This window comes from Onychostoma macrolepis, chromosome 09, assembly GCF_012432095.1.
Source record: "Onychostoma macrolepis isolate SWU-2019 chromosome 09, ASM1243209v1, whole genome shotgun sequence".
Taxonomy (NCBI): Eukaryota; Metazoa; Chordata; class Actinopteri; order Cypriniformes; family Cyprinidae; genus Onychostoma; species Onychostoma macrolepis.
The window spans coordinates 17,529,430-17,553,160 of NC_081163.1; the positions used below are offsets into that span (position 1 = coordinate 17,529,430).

The window sequence follows — 23,731 nt, forward strand, 5'->3', positions numbered from 1 at the left end:
ACAGTGGATGAAGAGGCCTTGAATATAACGACGCATCGCTGCCAAAGCGAATCCAAAGAGGAGAGAGCGATAAAGCAGCATTATTAACGCACGTTATTCGCCTTTGCGCCGCGGATTTTGTTGGCGTTTCCATGGACACATCACGTTGATGCGCAGGTACGCGGTTACACAATGTACTGTGTTTTGATGCGTGCTGTATGCAGCCGATATGTTAAAAGAGATGTTTTATGATTCAGCAGTTTTAATGCCTTGTTACATCTTGTGATTGACTTTCATTCGCGTATCTCTTTTTCTAGATGTAATAACGGTGCATTAGCTGGGCTGACTCAGAGGTTCAGAAATACATATGCGCTGATGATGGCTTATGTTAATGCAGCATGCTGATTCTCTGCAGATCATGATGTGTGAATACATGACGAAGGGAATTCCCTGCGTTATCCGATAACGCTGCATGCGATGCGTGTCGTGAGAAAAGCCGTCACGGCTCTGTGGAATTTGTGCGCGCGCTGGGCTTTACCTGCAGATAAAAATAAATATTAAAAAAAAGGGGTAAAAAAAAACCTTCATGTGAGGAATCTGCTAGATTGCACCTAGTGGCTCGAGAGAAGATCGAACGCATATGATGTAATACACGCTTCTGCTGAGTAATAAAAATATATTACAAATTATTATTATTATTATTATTTTTTTTTTGTATTATTATAATGTTTTTTTCGACAGCATAGACCAGCGTTTAAATAAATGCTTCAATAAATAAATATTATTTTAAATAAATATTAAGAGGCTGATAAAATGAAATTGGGTGGGAGATTAAGCTGTGTCTTTATATGCGTTCATTTTCATACAAGTAAACAATATAGGCTAGGCTTAAATTAGATAGCCTAGTTACTATATTACAAGTTAGTTAGTGTCTTCCATTCCAAATAAACCCAACAAACTTAAGTCGCAACCATATGCAACAGTACGCTGATCTCGATCTTTCTTTTGCAATCGAAAAAAAAAAAAAAATCGGTTGGTCGACAACGCACAATGAGTTTTATTATTTTCTTTTTTATTATTATTAAGAACTTACCACAAGGTTGCAATAGCCTATCCTAATAAGTGCTATAGCTTACTGTGTGGTAGCTGCTTTTATAAGATTAAGTAGGCTATTCATACAAATGGCAATAGAAATCCCTTTAAAAAATCAGCTCCCTGAAAGTCACTGCATAATTTGCAGGCTGATTTTGATATTCTTATTACTGATGCTTCAGTACTCCCCCAGTTATTCTATATTCATAATACTGCATCACATTTTCATTTAGCAGAGAGATGGGTGAGATGTGAAGGAAAGCAGGGGGCGGCAGAATGAATGTTTGATTGCATTATCCATTATTTGTGACATATGAGAGAGACCCCTGTAGTTCTTTGCCTTTTCTAGAATTATCCCCTGCAACAGTTGCAAGTAACCACTAAGGTTATCAAAACCCTTACAAATTATACACTTAACAATGTTTGTGAAGAAAATATTTATCAATCATTCAAAAGTAAATTGGTACATCCACGTTGAGCCGAAAGTAGCAGACCTGAGTTTGTTAATTGATGACACCTTAAAGCTGACAAGATGTGTCAAATGGTCAGTAGTGTGTGTTCCATGCTTGTGTCATGCGTGTCTGCTGTTCTGAATGTGTTTGGTATATAGAGAGTGGAACAGTATCACTCTTGTGCCATTCTCTGTGCCAGCTTCCCAAGGTGCCCGTTATGTCAAGAAGCAAAGACTGCAGTAACCTCCGCTAGTGCACAGAGGGGTTCCTGTAGCGATAGCAAACACTGCATTTATGCATAGGTGAACAGACCTCATTTACTATTTAATGGGCTGTAAGATCAGGTGTCATCCGCATGCAAACACTGCAGAAACTCTCGGTGCTGACATCACCTCCTGTAACGCACTCATACACACATGCACGCTCGCTCAAGCAGTTTTCAGACATGCAATACACTGTTAATCTGCAGTGTAAGACTTCGAATTTAAAATGTTGCAAAAAGCAAGTGCACATATTGCACGTACAATCCAGTGATCCACATTAGTAAATGTAGCACATGCGTGGGGTGCTGTGTAAATCCTACTGTTTAATGTTGGTCAGTATTGGTGAATAAATAGATTATTAAAAGTTAACATTTAGAAGTTAGTGAGTATAGAGTTTGAATGTGGTTTGCATAACCAGCAGAAACATTATATTTAGCAGGATACATTATAATGCACAAGAAATAATCAACTTCCATCAGTACATTTAGTAGCACTATTTAGACATTTGGAAACTCTCAGAAGTTTATAACATTAATTTTCACAACTGTCCATGTCATTGATTTTTGAGGTTTAAATGAGAAGAAGGATGGTTGAGCTGGAATGTCTTAAAAAACCAAAGATGCTGCTAAGTGTAAATAAATGACTGTCAATTAGTCATAAGAGGCACATTTTAATAAAGGAGAAAAAAAAACTGTTTAGTTGATTATTAGATGCATGATGTGTGGACACAGCACAAAACAAAGGAAAATAATGAATATTTGCTTACCTCAAGTATTTTTTTTTATGATAAACTTCTTTAATTTGTCTGTATAGCTGCTTGTTTGGGAATTCTTGGGTGCATTTTAACCGCTGAGCAGTTTAATAAGACTGAAACAGGCCTTTCTCGAGTTTTCTCCTTGGGCTGCACACAAAACTACTACGTGACCAGAGTAGACCAGTGATTCATGATCAAATAACTCTTATGTGCTGATTCTTTTCAGGGAATCAAAACAACCAGTGTAGTTCAAATCATGAACAAATTATTCCTATGAACTGGTTCTTTTGACAAATAGTCCAAAAGACTTTATAGTTCAGTTGTCACTGGCTGAAATTCGAATCATTTACTAAATTAATAAGTGTTATTATTAACTGTAATACAATAAAATATAAAAATGAGATGAACACTTGACCGTAAAAACTGAGTACACCAGCTAAGTTTATATTTAAAGTACAGTAGTATAATTACTAAAAAACTGAAATAAAATAAAACTATTTAAAAACTAATAAAAATGACAAAGCAATAACAAAATTACTAAAACTTAAACTACTATTAAAATATAAAAATAAAAGCTAATTCAAAATATTAAAGAATACTATAATAGTTGTAAAATAACTTTGGAATTAACAAGTTATCATTACTTTCAGTGATGTGCATCTCAAAATGAATCGAGATGTGTACTTAAGGCTTATGAAACATATCAGTGTTATATAATAACTGTTCACATGAAACTGTACTTGAGTATTTTCTCTTTACTGAACTTTCTCTTTCCTTGTTCCTCTCTCTTTGTCATTTTCCTTACCATTTCCCATATCTTTTTTCCTACCCCTTACTCCTATTCATTAGATTCTAAAGACCCTTAGTGCAGAGATATCTGAATTAAAGTTATATTATTTTTTTTTCATTGTGTATTCTTAGATAGAATGTGTTGATGATCTTCTCTTAGGACCCGAGAACAATTGTGCTTGCTAGTTGGATCCCGCTGATCAATCAATGGAAATAACTAAGCTCTTTTAGATTCATTAAAGATTAATTAAATACCTTATTCTCGAATCGTTAAGGTCAATAGCCATTACCACAGCCAAGTGCTCTAGCAGACGACAGGCCTATCTGGTCCTTCACCTGTATGTCCAGACAATTACAGGTCAGCCCAGGTCTGATCCAGGATTCAGGTCAGGGTTCTCCATCGTTTCCGGCTTTTTCCTCAAACTCACCCAGTCTATAGACGTGCTCCCACACAGTTGCCACCATTCGCCCCTCTCTCGCCACAGCAGTTCTCCCGTCCAGGCCCCGCTCCGGCCCGGCGTCAGGCATGGCGCCTCAGGGGCGGGATCACCTGGCCACACGGGAGTCTGCAGGCCGTAGACGGAGCCCAAATGTGCGGCACACGCTCAGCCCGGAGAATCTTCGGAGCTTAGCTGAACGCGGTGGAGCCGAGCAGGCTGGAGTTGGACTCCTCAGAGCCAACAGCGATACGGACCTGGTCAGTTCTCAAGGGCGATCCTCACTCACAGCTTCTACTTTAGAGTTCACACCGGGCCGGGGCCAGAACTTGGTCATCACATGGGATATCAAGGAAGAGGTGGATGCTACAGACTGGATTGGCATGTACCACATAGGTAAGAATTGGGGTTATTGAGTTTACACACCTGGTTTTTAATAGATTTGATCTAGTCATATTGTATGCATTTAAATGAATTATGTCATGTCTACTAGATAACTAAAGGTGCGTCACATTATGGAAATTTCACGGTTAAAAATGTTCGTTGTTTATTGTCAATAGTGTAGTGATGTATTAAGCACAGCTTACACAAAATTCACTTTCAAAACAAGCAGCTTTTTATTAATGTTGTTCTTAATATCAAGCACATGAGAGTGACACTCAATAACCACATATTTAATGAAAGATATGACACATAATAGTGCAAATAAAACTAATTGTAAAACAATTACATAATTCAATATTGCTCACAAAAGTACAGCTAGAACAGACAGACGTAATATCATACAAGTAGAATTTAAATGAAAGGTAGCAGGACTCTACCATACATGCTGTTAAGACATGTTTACTAGATGATGAGAGACAGATCAATTCACCCTCTGTGCCCTTCAGTCCTCCTCCTTAAACACTAAGATCACAAATCCTCTCAGTCATGTAAAAATATGAGACTGGAGCAAAGTGATACATCTGGGCACAAAGCCACTAACCATTGAATTGAAGGCCAGCAAAACTTTACCTGTGCAAGGGTCTTATCCCTAAGGGGCTCTAAGTTTCGACAGCTAAGCAGACATTCAGTAATGGCTTCAATGTAATCTGCCCTACATTTGTTCATTAGTAGATGACTAATGCTGTGTAATGTAATTTACACAGTCACTGTAGAATCTGTATTGCTAGTGAAATTTGTCATCATTATGGGGTGCTGTTTTGCTAATTGGGTTTATTCTGCTCTCTGTGCCACCAATTCGCCACATAAGAATAAATAGACAGGTGGCATGTCCAGAATGGATTTAATGTCAGCTGCTAGGAATATGCACACACACAAATATGTGATTTATTTATTTATTTATTTATTTTTCAGATGAGACCTGTCCATCAAATATGTGGGACTGCAAGAACCGTGGGGTTAACGGCACACAATGTGGTCAGATTGTCTGGAGGCTGGAGGCAGGGCCATACTTCCTTGAAGGTGAGTGACTCCGCAGCCAACAGCTGACCTCCACCTTGATGTTATAAAATATTTAATGGACTAGGAGGTTAGACAGAAGTTTTTTTGAAATTGCATTCACTTGTTTTACATTCTTGGTGCCCAGAATTCAGCTTTAAATACTGAACATGTTAGCAGTGCATAAGGTTATAAAAAAGAAGTGTAATGTTCTTTTTGGGACAAAATATCATGCTGACTCTACAAATATGATGGGCATATTTGTTATGCTGGCACTTTTCTGGTTATCTCTTTTAGCTGAGACAAGGATCTGTTTTAAGTACTATCATGGAGTAAGCGGTGCACTGAGAGCCACAACTCCCTGCATCACAGTCAAGAACCCCCGAGCCTCGGTCAGTTTGTGTGTGTCAGTGTCTGTGTGTGTGTGTGTGTGTGTATGCAGACATTATTCTTTGGATATCATTATAGCTCACAAAAACACTGGATATATATATCCAGTGTTTTTATGAGCTATTTTGTGCGCTGAAAACAGCATGAGTTGCACCCAAAGTTCAAAAGTTTGGGGTCAGTAAGATTTGTTCTGTAGCTACTGTAGCTGTCTTGTCCGCTACCAGGCCAGACTATGATTGGTAAAGGTTATACAGTATATGAGGTGCTAAGTGCTAAATGGCTGTTTGACTGCATCCTCACATGTGTTTGGAGGTCGGACATTTCTCAGTTCCTATAAGTGCAGGCCATTTATCATGTCGCTGGATGGATATAGGGAACTGAGTCATATAGATAGCTTCTTCCCTGCTTAAAATACTTATTATTTATCATTGTAAGTCTGTGTTTATTACATAAGAAGGCCAAGTGTATGCTGTCATTCATATCAGTCTATCTTCTAGGTCGATGGTCAAGGTGAAGGACAGCAAGCTTCAGACAGCAGCCGAAAATTGGTCAGCTTTACCCTATCAGGTACGTTTTCTGTGTGAAAGAGACAGAAGGCAATGATCAAATGATGATTTATACTCTTCAAATAACTGTTAGTGACTTATAATGCTGTTATCCTACTGGCAGATTTATTCAAGCTGTTTTTATTGCTAATTGGACTGTTGTTATTTTTTAGATATCCGGGCTATGGGGCTGAAGAAGGGGATGTTTTTTAACCCAGACCCTTATTTGAAGATGAGCATTCATCCTGGCAAGAGAAGTTGCTTTCCAACATTTTCTCATCATGGCCAAGAGAGACGATCTGGCATTACAACTAATACTACTAATCCTCTGTGGCATGGAGAGGTGACACACACACACACACAGAGAGGAACAAACTCTCTAATGCAGGGCATGAAAATACAGACTCGTTCACTGGCAAATAAACAAGTGCTGAAACAGTTCAGATCCAGATGAGGGTTTATTTTTTTTTATTTTTTTTTATTTTCAATTCTCTCTTTGTTTTTCCATCTAGAAACACACTTTTGTGGCTCTTATGACAGACGTCTTAGTGATTGAGGTTAAAGACAAGTTTGCTAAAAGTCGACCAATTATTAAGCGCTTTCTGGGTCAACTGAACATTCCGGTGCAGATGCTGCTGGAGAGACACGCATCAGGGTGAGCGTCATGGCAGCATCTCATCTGATCATCACCACACTATAATGTGTAATTTATGTAAACGAACATGTTTCTGAACATAAACACTACTATTAGTCACAATATAACTGATCAGTAATACACTACTGTACGAAAGTTTGGGATTTAAAATATTTTTGAAAGAAATCTCTTATGCTCACTAAGACTGCATTTATTTGATAAAAATGCAGTAAAACATTAATATTGTGAAATTATTACAATTTAAAATGTCTGTTTTCAATTTTAATGTATTTTAAAATTTAATTTATTTCTGTGATGGCAGTGCTGAATTTTAATCCAGAAAGCATGCATTGAATTGGATGTTGAAAAGGATGAACTGGATGAATTAGATGTTGAAAAGGATGTTGAGCCTGTGGTGACATCGACTTGTGTCAGGAGTTTCAACCTATTTGAGCAGGTATCATTGGTGCAACTGAAGGACATTATTATTCGTTTAAAACCGACTTCTGGTGGTTTTTTTGCAGTTCCTTTGACTTCTTAAGGAGATATGGGATGTCGTTGGGCCAAGTATTACTTCCATTATTAATTGCAGCCTTTATAATGGGGTTGTTCCATTGGGCCTTAAGCAAGCTGTTGTTCAGCCGCTTCTTAAAAAGCTTAACTTAGATCCACTAGATTTGAAGAATTATCGGCCTATCTCAAAATTACCATGCATCTCAAAGATTTTTTTTCAAAGAAAAAATAGTTTGTTCACAGTTAATGTCTTTTTTAGAGAAGAATGAGGTCTTAGACAAGTTTCAGTCAGGTTTTAGGATGGGTCACAGCACAGAGTCTGCATGTTTAAGAGTTGTAAATGATCTTTGTATAATCAGAGATTCAGGTAATTCTGCAGCTCTGATTCTAATAGACTTGAGTGCAGCCTTTGACACAATAGATCATGGGATTCTCCTAAATCGTTTATCACATTTAGTTGGGATCCGTGGGATGGTTTTAAAGTGGTTCAAGTCTTATCTTGCGAATAGAGTATTCTCAGTGAAGTATGGTGACTTTGTTTCAACTACAGCTTCTGTTACCTGTGGGGTTCCTCAGGGTTCTGTTATTGGCCCTGTATTGTTTTCCTTGTACATACTGCCTTTGGGCTCGATTTTTAAGAAATACAGCATGTCTTACCATTTGTATGCCGATGATACACAAATTTATCTCCTTTTGAAACCTGGAGAAAATTGTGCCTCAAATTTACTCTTGGCATGTCTGGAAGAGGTGAAGAGCTGGATGGGTCACAATTTGGTTCAGTTAAACCAAAGTAAAACCGATATTATGATTTTGGCCCCTCCAGAGGATGCTCAGACATTGCCACTTATTTAGGTTTTGGTCAGCCTACTGTCATGACCAAATAAGGAATTTAGGAGTTGTGTTTGATCCAGACTTGAAATTCGACAAGCAGGTTAATGCTGTGTTTTTTTGGGGTTTTTTTCAGATTAGGCCTCTTGCTTGGTTAAAACCTATTTTGTTGATGAAAGATTTAGAAAAGGTTATTAATGCCTTTATATTGTCTCGTCTGGACTATTGTAATGTTTTGTATGTGGGGACCTATCAGACCATTATTTCACATCTTCAACTAGTTCAGAATGCAGCTGCTTGTGAGTGCTAAGAAAAGTCAACACATCTCTCCTATCTTGGCCTCTCTCAGATGGCTACCAGTGGGCTTCAGGATAAAATATAAGGTTCTGTTGTGTTACATGGAATGGCCCCTGCTTATGTGTCTGAGCTTATTACTTTCCGTCAATAATCAAGGTCTTTAAGATCATCAAATAAGTTGTTTCTTACTGTCCCACGGACTCATTTAAAGCTGAAAGGAGAGCAGGCCTTTGTTGTTGCAGGTCCAAGGCTTTGGAATAGCCTACCATCTGAGATTAGATAGATTACATCCGTAAATGTTTTCAAAGCTGGGATAAAAATTATTTCTTGTCATTAGCTTTCAAGGAGTTGGGCCAGTATCTGTGTTTTTATTTGGATTGTTTGTGTTTTATGTATTGTATGTAGATGATTGTTAATCGTACAGCACTTTGGTCTGCAGGTGCAGTTGTAAAGTGCTTTATAAATAAAAGGTATTTAGGAATGTAGGAATGAATGAATTGATTAAGAGTGACAGTAAAGACATTTGTAAAATGTTAAGAAATATTTCTGTTTTGCGGTTCTTTTGAACTTTCTATTCATCAAAGAATCTCGAGAAAAGAAAAGAAAAAACATGTATCAAGGTTTCCACAAAAATATTAAGCAGCACCACTGTTTAAACTGACAACATTTTAAACTGAAATTATATTTCAAAATATTACTGTTTAACTGTATTTGATTAAATAAATGCAGTCTTGGTGAGCATAAGAGGCTTTTTTCAAGAATATAAAAAAAAAAAAAAAATTACCAACTCCAAACTTCACAACAGTACTTCATGTGTGTAAATAAATATGTGTGTTTATATGGCTTCAGGAACCAATCACTGAGCTTCTCCCTATGTCGTCGTTTGCCCACTGATCACGTGAGCGGTCAAATGCACTTTAAAGTGGATGTCACATCTATGGGCCAAGATGGTAAGATCACATGCAGATTTACACTGACTAAGCTGTTCATTTTCAATGGTTTTTAAATAATTTTACCCACTTCTCATAGACATTTCCCCTGAGACGATTCTGGGGGCAGCAGCCCTCAATGGAGCTCCAGGAACCCCTTCAGATGATGAAGAGTTGCCCCATTCTCTCCCTGTCCCATCAGCAGGCCCTTCCCCCACCGGCTCCCTGGGTTCCCATAGAAATGGGGAAGGGAGCAGCATTCCCTCCCCAGACACAGAGATGTATGGTACCACCCTGGACGATGAAGCCCCTTCTTCACCTGACCCACTCCAGGTTTCTTTCAGTGAGCAGCTTGATGCCATTGACGCACCTAAGGGCCCGGGAGATAGGCCTTTTGGGGCAGCTTCTCCCAAACTACGATCCAGCTTTCCCACACATACGCGCCTCAGCGCTATGTTGCATATTGACTCAGATGAAGATGAGGAAAGGTCCTCTGCTACAGAGGCTACGCTGCCAACATTTAATGGTGCTTCAAGAACTCAAAACACCCCCCCAAAACCAATAATTACAGAACCTGTGTTTGAAAGAACTGTAGAGGAAGCTCCAGAAGAGGCTGGCCTGGCATCTGAAATAGAGACTCTGAACATAGGAACAGAGGTGGCTCCGGAGCCAGAGGTAGTGCCGAGTTCAGTGGCCCCTGAGATAGAAACCGCCAGTCTGATAGAGAGACAAGAGGAAGAGGAGGAGGAAGAGGGGCTGGCACCCAGTGAGGAGCTGGCAACTGAAGTTGATATCTCTTCAATGGCATCTGACTGCTGCCCGGGCCTTATGTCTGCTTCTCAGGTCAGTTGCAGGTTTACTGAAAGAAGACTTAGAATTAAAAATTAATTTAAAAAAAATATATGAAAACTTGTACTTTAAAAAAATCCACAAAAATTAGAAATGTTTTAAAAACTATTAAAAATCACTACATAACAAAATTCCTAAACCTAAACAAAATTAAAATGAAAGCTGAACATATGTATAAAAGCTAATTTAAAATATTAATAAATTCTATAATAGTGTAAAAATAGTATTAAAACAACACTGGTTTAAATCGCATGTGCCAAGTTCTTAGTTCCTTGAGTTCATGTTGATTTCAGATGGTTTTGAAACACTTTTATACTATGTTCAAAATAAGTGTCAGTTGAATGGCTTACATTGAAACTTTCATGTGGTGTAACCATGAAGTAACACATTTTTAACCTATTTGTCATACACCTTGAAGTGCATTTCAAAATATATCTACATATTTTAAAATATATCTAATATTTACCACTCAGAAAATTTTAAATAATAGTTGCTCTACTTGCGTTGCCATAAAACAATCAAATTATCTGCATATTGGTTCCACCACATGACTTTGAAGAAATAATAATAAAAGATTATGCCAAATTTCTTAATATAGTTTGCTTTTCAAGAATTTCATTCTTTTAATGAGTATTTATTCTTCAGTTTGATACAATCACAGTTTAATCACCCTTTCATTTTTTAAACATATGCCCTAAAATATCAGAATTCATAAATAAAAATGATATAATGAATAGATACAGAAATGTATGAACAGCATTTTAATGTACATTTGATTGAATTAATAGGTAGAGCAAAATAATAAGTGTTATATGATTGTGTTGGTTCTTCTGGCCTTGACCTGAAATGTTTGATGCCAATAATTACAAAGAGAGGGGAATGTAATCGTTCTCTCTCTGAACTTGATCTTTGTAGGAGGCAGAACAGGGGGCAGAGGCAGCCATTGACCCAGGGGGAGAATCTCTTTCAGATGACCCACCCACAACTTATGAGGTTACTGAAGAAACCGTTCCAAACACTGAGCAAGAGAGAGACGCCCCAAAACCAGAACCATCAGCCAACGAGGAAGAGGAATGTGAAGATGTGACTGAGGACACAATGTCCAGAAGATGGAGCCTGGAGGCGACAGCCGGTGTGTCACAGGAGGATGAAGAAGAGGAGGAGTTAATGCCATCAGTAGATGGAGAATCTGTGGATTCTGAGACCTTCATTACTGAGACCGAATCAGAATTAGGTATTCTCAGAATCATTGAGCTGCCCTTCGCTTGACAATTCATTTTAAGATGGAAAAGGAGTCAAATATGAGCTTAGAATACATCCTGATGCTGTATGTAAAATATTGCAGGTGTCCCTCAGATCAACGGAGATCAGCTTGTTCATTCTCTGCCGTCTGTAAGACAAGACATCCACCGATACCAGCGTGTGGACGAGCCCTTACCTCCCAGTGAGTGTTTGTATGTGTTTCTGTATGTCTGCATGTGCTTCCGTGTCTTTTATGTGTGTGCAAATATGTTGCTTATGTGTTTATTTGTTTGTTTGTAAAGACACTTTTGTCAAATCACACACACTCTACTCTCCATTCTCATTTCCCACCGTTCTTTCCTCAGACTGGGAGGCTCGTATTGACAGTCATGGCCGTATCTTCTTTGTGGATCATGTGAACCGCACCACCACATGGCAGAGACCCACTGGCCCACCTGCTCCTCAGGGTCTGACCCGCTCCAGCTCCATACTGCAGATGGAGCAACTCAACCGCAGGTTAGATAATTAACTTATATTTTTCACATGTCATATTACAAAGCTGAAAATCAACTTAACACTGAGAGGACACCCAGCAAACAGAATGTTCTCCTAATGTTTTTGTGAATCAATTTAAAACATTCTAAGAACATTCTTTAAAGGCTTACCATACATTAGTCTTCTTGTGAAGTTCTTGAAACCAAAAATTGCTAGCTGTGCAGCAACGATGTGGTCACATTCTCCTTTGTGTGCAAAATTCAGTGGGCAAAATGCAGTAATTTCAATAGGAATCCTGAAATTCATGAGAGGGCCATGTGAAGCGAAAGATTTCCCAGCATGGATTTTACATCAAATTCAAGTTTGTTAAACTGTTAAGACTTGAACTTGAACACTTGCACACTGCAAAAAAATTTACTCATTAAACCGAAAATGGAAGTTTAATTGTTATAACCACAAGCGATAAATTCTTTGAACTTTTTTTCCACTTAAATAGCTGAGACCCTGAAAAGATTTTTTTTTGTGACAAGATGACTGGAATGAAAAAATGATACTTGAAGTTTCATTGTACAAAGTAATGTAACACATTTCTGAAAGTGTGATTTCAGTATTGTCTCTCTGGCAGGTATCAGAGTATTCGTAGAACAATGACCAGTGAAAGGTCTGAGGAACAAAGAGTGGATGATCCTCCTTCTGAAGAGACAGAACTGCTGCCCCACCCCATCGGTGGTAAGCTGTCAATCAAACACTACAGATGATGGTGTTTGGGAAAGTAAATTATCACTATGCTGAGATAAATGTAAAATGGCATAGTCTGGGTATAATAAGTGGATTTTGTTCAGTCTGTCCTTGTTGATGTGTCTGTTCTTGTGTAGAATACCGAAGGGACGGCTTTATGGGTCAAGCCAACTCGCGTTCTCGTCTGGCTTTGCTGCTTCAGTCTCCTGGTGCAAAGTTCCTCTCCAGTCCAGACTTCTTCTCTGTTCTGCATTCTAATCCTGTGAGCTAAAGCACACAGAGACACAGATATCAGACACACACACCAAGTCACTGATAATGTATAGCCGGCATTATTACAAAGCTATAGAGCGCCACACATAACACTTTAAGGAAAAACAAGAGAACGTGCCACAAATTAAGTTATGGGAACTAATTCTTAATTTTGGGCCACAATATCTTTTTTTTCTGCATGTCATATACTTACAATAAGTAAATAAATAAAACAGTACAAACGGTTTGACAGTTTGTACATATATTATATTATATTATATTATATTATATTATATTATATTATATTATATTATATTATATTATATTATATTATATTATATTATATTATATTATATTATATTATATTATATTATATTATATTATATTAATTATATACATTTTAGACAACATCTTTAGCTACACTGTAAAATTTTTCCGTCTATTTTCAATTCCGGAGTGTCTATTTCCACTAAGTGCAAATAGCCCGCCTTGTTGGCAGAAGCTATTTACACTAACTCCGCCCAGAAACGTGTGATTGGGCTAGTCAACATTACAAAAGACGGATGCCAATTGTCAGCTCCAGTGGTGCAGATGGTAAAGCAGGGGTCATATTCCTTTTGACGCGATCGACTCGGGTTCGAATCTGCCTTTTGGCGAACTTTTTTTCTCCCTTTTCAAATCACATCAGAAAAGCATTTATTTTTAATGAAAATGAAGGAAATAATCTTAGCATCTATCACTAAGAAAATGTTATTTTCACTTAGTGTAAATAGCCTCTATCGCTATTTACACAGTGCAAATAGCCGCTGCCTTTAAATTCTGTCTCATTCAGGTCTTTGTGTCTCTTAAATTGTTTTTCTGAGCTCTGTTTTTGTCTTATTGCTTTAAATGGGGACTCCTGAGCTTCTAGCCATCTAACAAAGATTTCATGCTTACATTTTATATTCAAGTCCTCTTTTCCTGCATTCGGTAACTAACTGTTGTTGCAAAATGATGCTAATTTGCTATTTAACTTACGCTGATATGAGAGAAAATGTAGAATAAAATGAGACTTGTAGCAGTGGCATATTGCCACAGAAAACTGTCAACTATCCATGTCAGGCCATTATGACAAAATATTTAATTGCTCAGTGATTCGACTGGCCAATCAGAATCGAGTATTAAAAGAGCTGTACAATAATTTTCTGATTTGTTTTCTTCATTTCCCTTTAGAGTGCCTATCGCATGTTCACAAGTAACACGTGTTTGAAGCACATGATCAGTAAAGTTCGACGGGACGTCCAACACTTTGAACGGTACCAGCACAACCGGGACCTTGTCAATTTCCTCAATCTGTTCTCCAACAAGCAACTGGAGCTGCCACGGGGCTGGGAGATGAAACACGACCACACTGGGAAGGTGTGTGTTTGTATTTTTTCTCTGTTGGGAACTGTGCACCTGTTCTTTCTTAGGGGCCTCTAGACCTGCATATGAGTAGTCTGATGGGACAAACTGTACAGACAGAAACTGAAAGCTGAGTTTAGGATGTTCATGTAGGCCCATCTGGTGGTCTTCCTAATGCCTTAATTAGTGTATCTGACAGGAACAATGAACAGATGCTTGTCTCATTTATTCTAATTGGCCTGTCCGTTCTGTATACTTCTGCTGATGTTTCATGGACGGTTCTTTGCTCACACTCTCTGTCTATGTGTTTATGTATCACAGCCCTTCTTTGTGGATCATAACTGTCGTGCCACAACATTTATTGACCCACGGCTGCCCTTACAGAACTCCCGGTCCAGCGGCCTGCTGGCTCACCGACAGCACCTGTCCCGCCAGCGCAGCCACAGTGCAGGAGAGGTGAGAAGTCTAGTTCTGTATACAGTACAGATTTCAGTAATACACATTCACTGCCATACGTTTTTGAATGGTAGAGTTAAAGGGGTAATCGGATGCAAAATTCACTTTTCAAGTTGTTTGAACATAAATGTGTGTTGGAAGTGTATGTACACATCTATCCTATAATGATAAAAATCCACCCAGTGATTTTATTTATTTATTTTTTTTAAATCCCTATTTTAAAATCCCCTCTCTCAAATCAGGCTGTTCTGAGATTCCTGTCAGAATGTCGTAGTTCTGTACAGGCCCCTCCCACGATAGTTGATTGACAAGGCTGTCTTACCTTAGACCCGCCTTGAGTGAGCTGTCATCAGTCCACCATTGTGTCGACTCCGGTGCAGGGGAAAACAAGAATGTCTCCAATTGAACAATTGAGGTGTTTTGTTGTTCGATGTAATAATGAATATAGCAGTCGTCATTTACTCCCGACATCTGAGCCGCTGAAGACGCAGAGGATTAACGTTACTTTCGCTTTGAAGTGCATGCGCCGATCATTGTCTGTCTAAATGCGTCAGTGTTCGTACGAATCATTCGTGATCCAGCTTCATCTACAGAAGAACTGAATATAACAGTTTTTTATGAATCTTTGCAAATCGCCTTTCCTAATAATGTGCTAGTTAGCCAGTTTCGTGGCTGAAGTTTAAAGTCTGTTCATCACCCCACGGAAGAGAGGGGCGGGGCAAGCAGAGCTCATTAGCATTTAAAGCGACATGGACTAAAAAAACTGCTTGATGATAACAGAGCTGATTTTGACAGGGTAAAGAAGGTGTTTTTTACACTACCATTGAGAAATTGTAACCAAAGTATGTTATAGACTTTTCATTAAGATCCTAAGAATCATATCAACTTGTGGAAAATGGGCATCCGATGACCCCTTTAAATAAAGTGCTAAACAAAAGAACATTTTGTCATTTTGTTAGTTGTGGGTATCCCTGCCCAAAATGAAATCTCATTGCACCTGGACTTGTTTTTAATTTTTTAAATTTTTTTTTATGTGCTGTCTAGTTTCACTAACTATAATACTGAATGAATTGCTTGTATCTCAAAAAACTTAAATGGGGCATTGTCATAAGCAGTGTTGGAGGTAACTCATTTCAAGTAACGCGAGTTACATAATCAATTACTTTTTAAAGTAACTAATAAAGTAATGCATTACTTTTTAATTTAGATGGAAATATCTGAGTTACTTTTTGAAATAACTGATGCCAGTTACTTTGTTTACCATGTCTTGACTGACAGCTCTCGTGTTGCCATGTTGAGAGAAATCGGGAGTAAGTGCAGAGGCGTTGTGTGCGCTGTGTGAACATGATGCTTACTGTAGTTCTAGACTAAATATGAACATGTATTTACTCATACCTGTACAAAAACAGATTCAGTATTCCTCAAAATAAATAAAAACCCTTTAATGCAAACTCAGAATATTATACAAACCTGCAATAATTAAATATATTAAATAAGACAAATATAATTTATGTATTTAATCCCATTTTTTTAACCAAGGTCTTTGTTACTAATCTTCGATGATCCAATTCAACCATAACAAGCAAAAATGACACATTTGTGTTTCATTTTTTTATTGCTGAATAGCGTTTCTTCTCCTGCGTCATATCCTTCATGCAATTTCTTTGAGCTGCGCCCTCTACTGTACAGACATGAATTTACATTTCCTTCAGCTTGAGGCGTATTTATTTCACTTTTGTTGTGAAAAGGGCTTTTACATTCACAAAGTAATTTTTTTTATATTAAAAACAAGCAAGCAAACACTGCCCAGATTTAAAAAGTAACTCAAAAGTAACAACGCATTACTTTCCATAAAAAGTAACTAAGTAACATAAGTAGTTACTTTTTTAGAGAGTAACTCAACATTGTAATGCATTACTTTTAAAAGTAACTTTTCCCAACACTGGTCATTAGGAATATACACTGAAATCGTGAAGCCTCCTCTCATGTTTCAGGTAGCAGATGACTCTCGCTCTCCGAGTCCTCCTGTCCAGGGCCGGTCATCAAGAAACAGTCAGTATCAAGACTTGGTACCTGTAGGTGAGTGTGCAATCACATGTTTACAAAGTGTGCACACACTGACATATCATAACACATCTGTGTTTTACAGCTTATAATGAGAAGATTGTCGCCTTTCTGAGACAACCCAACATTTTTGAGATTCTGCAAGAAAGACAGCCGGAGCTCGTGAGAAACCACTCCCTTAGGTACATTTTCCTACAGTTTTGTGTTTTAACAACAGATGTCGACAGCGTGCAGAATTTCGTACTGTACATTTAAGAGATTGTGCTAAATGCTAAAAAGTTTCATGTTTTTTTTTTTTTGGTTTAGAGAGAAGGTTCAGTTCATCCGCAATGAGGGGCCAACTGGGTTGGCCCGTCTGTCCAGTGATGCAGACCTAGTTATGTTGCTCAGGTTAGCGTGCGCGTCATTTGCATCATATTAATTACAGCTAACCATATGCCTGCCTGTTTCCCTTTGCTTGAGATACGCATGCATTAGTTGACGGTGTATGTACTGTACACTACCGTTCAAATGTTTGGGGTCAGTAAGATTTTTTGAAGGAAATACTTTTACTCAATAAGGACGCATTAAATTGATTCAAAGAAACAGTAAATATGATTATAAAAACAAGCAGATAAGTTTATAGTAAAAATAAGTAATGATTTCTATTTTAAATAAATGCTGTTTTAAACATTGTTTTTAAGCAGCACAACTACTTTGCTAATAAACCATGATAATAATAATAATAATAATAAAAAAATAAAAAGTTCCATGAGCAGCAAATCAGCATATTTGAATGATTTCTGAAGGATCATGTGACACTGAAGACTGGAGTAATGATGCTGAAAAATCAGATTTGCCATAACAGGAATAAATTACATTTTTGAAATATATTAAAATAGTAAATAGTTATTATAAATTGTAATAATATTTCACAATATTACTGTTGGTATTGTATTTTTGATCAAATGCTTGATGAGCCTAAGAGATTTCTTTCAAAAAACAACAACAAAAAGAAAACATTAAAAAATCTTTAAAACTTAAATCAATCCAAAACTTTTGAATGGTAGTGTATACAGTATGTTAAAAAAAAAGAAAAGGTGTGTACATATTTTATGATGGCCTGACTTTGTACACTTAGCTCAGGTTAGAATACACACACCTGTTACCTGGCCCTCTCTCCTTGCAGCCTGTTTGAAGAGGAAGTGATGTCTTATGTGCCGCCCAATGCCTTACTGCTCTCCAGCTACTGTCATGCCTCACCACAGAGCTCCCCTGGTGAGACGTCACATAATCCGGACTCACGTTTTAACAAATAATTCCCTGTTTCCCCCCTTTTTCCTGCCTTGTATCCTCCATTAAAAGACTAAATAATGAGACTAAATAACGAAAGTGGAAGACCCTGTGGACTAATCTGTATGTTTACCTGATCACGCATGTGTTTAAAATAGTTATTCTGAATGTGATATATTTGCTTTTAATTGTTAGAAGTGCTTTGCATTGTGGATGAATTTGCCAAGGTAGGTTTCAACCCACTTTTCATTCCAGCTATTCACATCTTCTCTTGCTCACAGGAACTCCACGAGCCAATGCTCGCGCCCCTGCACCCTACAAGCGGGATTTTGAGGCCAAACTAAGAAGCTTTTACCGCAAAATGGAAACCAAGGGCTATGGGCAGGGACCGGGAAAAGTGAAGTGAGTTCCATCTTCAAAAACATTTGATCATTCTCCATCAACAACGAGCATCTGATGTCCACCAGTTCGGTGGTTGGTTAAAAGACCTGAAATTCTGTCTAATGGAGTCTAATAGTTGAAATAAGTAAAATATATTGATAAATGTCCTTTTTTTTCAACTTTAGTTTCCATTTCTACCAAGAAATTAGCATTGTAAACATTAAATAACTTGGTTGTTTCTTCAACTAGACTTTGTTCTAGATCTTTAGACCAAACAATATGGTGCATCAAGGTAAACTGTCTGCACCAAATATGGAGCCACTTTGATCTGTCCTTCTCTTGATTCTCAGGTTTCTTGTGTCCTGATGTGGTTTTACTTACCTTTCTAGGTTAATAATTAGAAGAGACCACCTGCTGGAGGACGCTTTCAACCAGATCATGTGTTATTCTCGCAAAGACCTCCAGAGAAGCAGGCTTTACGTCAGCTTTGTTGGAGAAGAAGGGTTGGTATTATTGAGATCATTTAAGTGACGTTTCTACATTACAACAGGTGTTTATCTCATACAGATGTCAAAGCTGACTCATAGTTGTAGCTGTAATTTAAATGAAGATGCCCCTTTAGTTCATTTTACATTTTGTAACCTAAACCACATTACAGTATTATTACATATGTTTGTGCATTGATTGGAAATTGTCAGTGCATTATATATAGCCATCTGTTTTTCTTCAGGCTGGACTATAGTGGTCCATCCAGAGAGTTCTTCTTCCTGGTTTCCCGTGAGCTCTTTAACCCATACTATGGACTATTTGAATACTCCGCTAATGACACTTACACTGTGCAGATCAGCCCCATGTCAGCCTTTGTGGACAACCATCATGAATGGTAATCGATCAATGGATGGATGGATGGATGAATTAAATTTAATTTACAACAAATGTCCAAAGGTTTTTTTTTTTTTTTTTTGGAATAATCTTGTCTTCTTTAGGTTCCGGTTCAGTGGACGCATCCTGGGGCTTGCTCTAATTCATCAGTACCTGTTGGATGCATTCTTCACCCGACCCTTCTACAAAGGCCTTCTTCGCATGTGAGTCTTCACTTTGAGCACATGAGGACGTACAATCTGTGTAATTCTGTCACTTAATATGTAATATGTATATCTCTCTGCAGTCCATGCGATTTGAGTGATCTAGAGTTTTTGGATGAAGAGTTTCATCAGAGTCTCCAGTGGATGAAGGACAATGACATTGAGGATATGCTAGACCTCACCTTTACTGTCAATGAGGAGGTGTTTGGACAGGTACTAATAGCTTATGGGTGTATGATTGTATGTATGTGTTGGCTGATAGCATCAGTATATTTAGAGGACTAATCTGGGATTTAGCTGATCTCTCAATATTTGATGGTAAATATTTGAGCACAATTCTACATTTAGATCTAGAAAAGCCCTAAACCCCACGCAAGAGTAACATATCCGCAAAAGCGTTATTTTAGTGTTATTTATAGATTATAGTGTGTATTCATATTTTAAATTATTATTGTTTAATTAATATTATTACATTTTTTATATCTTTTATATATGTGTATATAAATATTTTTTAAATAAATATATCAGTTTTCATTTTAAATTCAAAGTTTTAGGAATTTTATGTGCTTTTGTCTATTTTGCTTTAATTTGTTTTTTGTTTCAATTTTTAAGTTAGAATTTTTTCATCCACTATTTATATTTTATTTTGTTTCAGCTTTATTTCAGTTACTGTAAAACAAAAAACAAGTTGTCGCCGATAGCCTAGTGGCAGTGCGCCGACATATAATTATATTGCGTTATGGGCGTCCCGAGTTCGAATCCCGGCTTGAGGACCTTTGCCGATCCCCCCTCCCCTCTCTCTCCCACTTCACTTCCTATCTACTCTACACTGTCCTATCATAATAAAGGCAAAATGGCAAAAACAAATCTTTAAAAAAACATTAAAGCATACTTTTAATAGTTTTTCTATATATTACTTTTCTAAGTGAAATGATTTGTTTTTAAGTGATATGATTGTAGTTTTTGCCAGGCAGTTAGTTAAAAAACAATAAACAATTCCCATAGATTTGCATTGAAAAGAAAATATGCAAACATCCTAGCCACAACTCAGACAACAGCCTAAACCCACATTAGCAACACCCTAGCAACACTCTAAGAACCAGTCAGAACACATTAACAATGGAATTAGCGTTTGGAAAGTTATAAGAACCAGATTATATCTGCAAATTTTGTACTGGTCGGTACAAATTTCTTCAAAAATGTTAAATCTATTTTAGTTAGCCAAGGTTATTGTAAAATTATATAATATGAGAGTGAACTGGAGGTTTCTTTATGTCAGATTACAGAGCGTGAGCTGAAGCCGGGTGGGTCTGGCATCCCTGTGTCAGACAAGAACAAGAAAGAGTACATTGAGCGCATGGTGAAGTGGCGGATTGAGAGAGGTGTGGCCCAGCAGACAGAGAGTCTCGTGAGAGGATTCTATGAGGTATGATGTTATCGGAGTCTGTGAATATTAATGACTCTTGATTTAACTCTGGTTGATCTGAGACCATGTGACTGTGCAGGTGGTGGACGTCCGACTCGTCTCCGTGTTTGATGCCCGAGAGCTGGAGCTGGTCATTGCTGGGACAGCAGAGATCGACCTAGCCGATTGGAGAAGCAATACAGAATACAGAGGAGGTATTTTACTGGAAGAGATTGAGGTGTTGTTTCACACCAGGATGTTATAATGGATATATTACAGCAGGATATCATAATGTGACTTTATCTCTGTCTTTGAAGGTTACCATGATAACCACATAGTGATTCGATGGTTCTGGGCTGCAGTGGAGCGTTTCAACAACGAACAGAGACTACGACTCCTTCAGGTACACTCAGATCTCACAAACAGAATGGGTCTCATTATTCTACCATTCAGAAGTTTGAAGTTATTATTTTTTTTTTAAAGAAATTAATACTTTTGATTAGCAAGAATGCATTCAGCTTACCAAAAGTGACATTAATTACATTTATAATGTTTTAAAAGATAAATGCTGTTCTTTTGAAATTTCTACTAAGCAAATGATCCTGCAAAAAACTGTTCCACAAAAATATTACACATTGATAATAATAAGACATTTTTCTTGAGCACCCGATCAACATATTAGAATGATTTCTAAAGGACATTGTGACACTGAAGACTGGAGTAATGGCTGCTGAAAATTCAGCTTTGCCATCACAGGAATAAATAACATTTTAAAATATATTAAAATAGAAAACAGTTATCTTAAATTGCACTAATATTTCACAATATTACTGGTGAGCATAAGAGACTTCTCTTAAGAGATTCTCTTATGAAAGAATCTTACTGACTCAGTAAGGTCAGTGAAATTAGCCAAGTCAGCATGTGATTTGCTTTTTTCCAGTTTGTTACAGGCACTTCCAGCATTCCCTATGAGGGTTTTGCCTCTCTGCGGGGCAGCAACGGCCCACGTCGATTCTGTGTAGAGAAATGGGGCAAAGTGACCTCCCTCCCACGGTATTTCTGAGCTTTTTATGTATAGTGTCTCACACAAGGATTTTACAGTAACGTTTATATGTTAACCCGCACTGATTATCAATCGACTAATACCTAATGTCTTTATATGTTTGTGTAGGGCTCACACCTGCTTTAACCGTCTGGATCTCCCTCCCTACCCCTCCTTCTCCATGCTCTACGAGAAGATGCTCACTGCTGTGGAGGAGACCAGCACCTTTGGTCTGGAGTGATCTACCATCACGACAAAAGTGCTACTGATTTTTTTTCTTTCCCAGTTCTCCACAACCTGGCTTACCATGCAGGCTTCATTCTCATCCTTCACTCTTCCCTACGACCTTGGTAACCGGACACTTATATAATTTTGTCGAAGTCTACGGAACTGGAATATATGCCATCAAATGACTCACTGGGCATGTGCCAACTTCTGCTCTATACTGTATGGAATCAAAATCCTGTGATAACTGCATTCAATTCCTCACACAAAATCAGACTTACACATTCACAGAAATCAGAGCTGGAGTCTTGATCATCTGGTTTTGGTATTTTCTGTCTGGACCAGTACATTTTGATCTACTCAGTAGGGTTTTGCCTTTTGTTCTTGAATGAGCTGCTTTTTTAAGTCCAAAGATATTTCATTACAGTAATGTAGTCACTCTATTTCATATCTGTAGGGTTTGAAGGAACAAACCTGTAATAGTTTTTGCTGCAGAGCTTTGTCATGGAGAAACTTATTGTTTTAGAGGTTTCACTTCGGCGGTCTTGGTTTTGAGGGGTCTGATTCTGGACCTAAATGATATTGATCTTGGCTGCAGCTCTGAAAACACAACTCATTCTTTTTTTCCATCTTTAAAGAGAATGAAAACACACAAAACAGCATGCACACTCTCTTATAGAGATTCTTGCACCAAATGTAGTGGTTGTAGAATAGCAACCTGAACGTCCTAGGTTCAAACCGTGAACTAGAAATTTCCTCTATCACCTCTTGTGCCCTTGAGCAAGACATTTATCAGCAGACTGTTCCAGGGGACTGTAAATGTAGTAATTCTCTTTGGTTGGTCGACACTGATTAACTAACAAACACCAACACTTAGTACTTTGTTACATGCACACATTTTTTAATCCACTTCAACCTTTTATGCAACTCACAAATGTTACTAAAAACAATGAATGTATAAACACTGATCACCATGTGCAATATGTGCAACAGATTTTTGTGTATCAGGAAAGGTAGATTTGTTCTTAGAGTCCATCATAAGGAGACCTATTGCTCTAAACTGTGGAGACAGACACAAACAGTGGCCTTGAAATTATCTTTATTAAAATGTATAGTTGGGTATAGTTAATAACATGGTGATGTGTGCAGTCCACTGGAGTAACTTAAAACCAGGGAAAAAAGGTGAATAAGCTTCTTCTGGAAAATGAAAGGGGGAAAAAAACAAAGAAAAAAGATGAGAAGAACTGTTTAACATGTGTAGGGAGCAGCAAGCCAAACTGAAACACCCTTGCACAAGTGGTATGAAGTGTTTTGGAAATATGACATAATAATGGAACAATCTCTGAGCAGGAATTTCCATTTAACGAACCACAGACAGAAGCTCAACACTAAAATAAAGGATGAAAAGGTCTTCATTGTTTGGGTGACAAGTTGCACCCCTCGTTTACAGACATGTGGTTTCTTTCTGTGGTCCCTTTCCCAAGCCCTCACACACACACA

General features: G+C 37.8%; 1 protein-coding gene across 2 annotated transcripts in view; it reads left to right on the forward strand.

The window, feature by feature from the left end:
- Nucleotides 1–17: 17 nt before the first annotated feature.
- The window catches only part of hecw2a (HECT, C2 and WW domain containing E3 ubiquitin protein ligase 2a), a 24,250-nt gene continuing 536 nt past the window's right edge, over nucleotides 18–23,731 (forward strand). Inside the window, exons 1-30 of one of the 2 annotated variants that reach the window (XM_058786848.1) lie at nucleotides 18–156; nucleotides 3,390–4,162; nucleotides 5,123–5,230; nucleotides 5,504–5,598; nucleotides 6,094–6,163; nucleotides 6,315–6,484; nucleotides 6,654–6,796; nucleotides 9,263–9,363; nucleotides 9,443–10,185; nucleotides 11,107–11,425; nucleotides 11,537–11,635; nucleotides 11,799–11,949; nucleotides 12,554–12,657; nucleotides 12,804–12,928; nucleotides 14,131–14,316; nucleotides 14,623–14,757; nucleotides 16,752–16,836; nucleotides 16,907–17,003; nucleotides 17,128–17,211; nucleotides 17,990–18,078; nucleotides 18,375–18,495; nucleotides 18,864–18,977; nucleotides 19,205–19,357; nucleotides 19,461–19,559; nucleotides 19,643–19,772; nucleotides 20,839–20,985; nucleotides 21,065–21,179; nucleotides 21,282–21,367; nucleotides 21,905–22,017; nucleotides 22,136–23,731. The exon at nucleotides 22,136–23,731 is cut by the window's right edge and continues 536 nt beyond it. In XM_058786848.1, coding sequence (XP_058642831.1) covers nucleotides 3,856–4,162; nucleotides 5,123–5,230; nucleotides 5,504–5,598; nucleotides 6,094–6,163; nucleotides 6,315–6,484; nucleotides 6,654–6,796; nucleotides 9,263–9,363; nucleotides 9,443–10,185; nucleotides 11,107–11,425; nucleotides 11,537–11,635; nucleotides 11,799–11,949; nucleotides 12,554–12,657; nucleotides 12,804–12,928; nucleotides 14,131–14,316; nucleotides 14,623–14,757; nucleotides 16,752–16,836; nucleotides 16,907–17,003; nucleotides 17,128–17,211; nucleotides 17,990–18,078; nucleotides 18,375–18,495; nucleotides 18,864–18,977; nucleotides 19,205–19,357; nucleotides 19,461–19,559; nucleotides 19,643–19,772; nucleotides 20,839–20,985; nucleotides 21,065–21,179; nucleotides 21,282–21,367; nucleotides 21,905–22,017; nucleotides 22,136–22,247 — 4,401 coding nt within the window. In that variant the 5' untranslated portion in view covers nucleotides 18–156; nucleotides 3,390–3,855 and the 3' untranslated portion in view covers nucleotides 22,248–23,731. The remainder of the gene's footprint in view (nucleotides 157–3,389; nucleotides 4,163–5,122; nucleotides 5,231–5,503; nucleotides 5,599–6,093; nucleotides 6,164–6,314; nucleotides 6,485–6,653; nucleotides 6,797–9,262; nucleotides 9,364–9,442; nucleotides 10,186–11,106; nucleotides 11,426–11,536; nucleotides 11,636–11,798; nucleotides 11,950–12,553; nucleotides 12,658–12,803; nucleotides 12,929–14,130; nucleotides 14,317–14,622; nucleotides 14,758–16,751; nucleotides 16,837–16,906; nucleotides 17,004–17,127; nucleotides 17,212–17,989; nucleotides 18,079–18,374; nucleotides 18,496–18,863; nucleotides 18,978–19,204; nucleotides 19,358–19,460; nucleotides 19,560–19,642; nucleotides 19,773–20,838; nucleotides 20,986–21,064; nucleotides 21,180–21,281; nucleotides 21,368–21,904; nucleotides 22,018–22,135) is intronic. The other variant, XM_058786849.1, reaches the window with a different exon arrangement.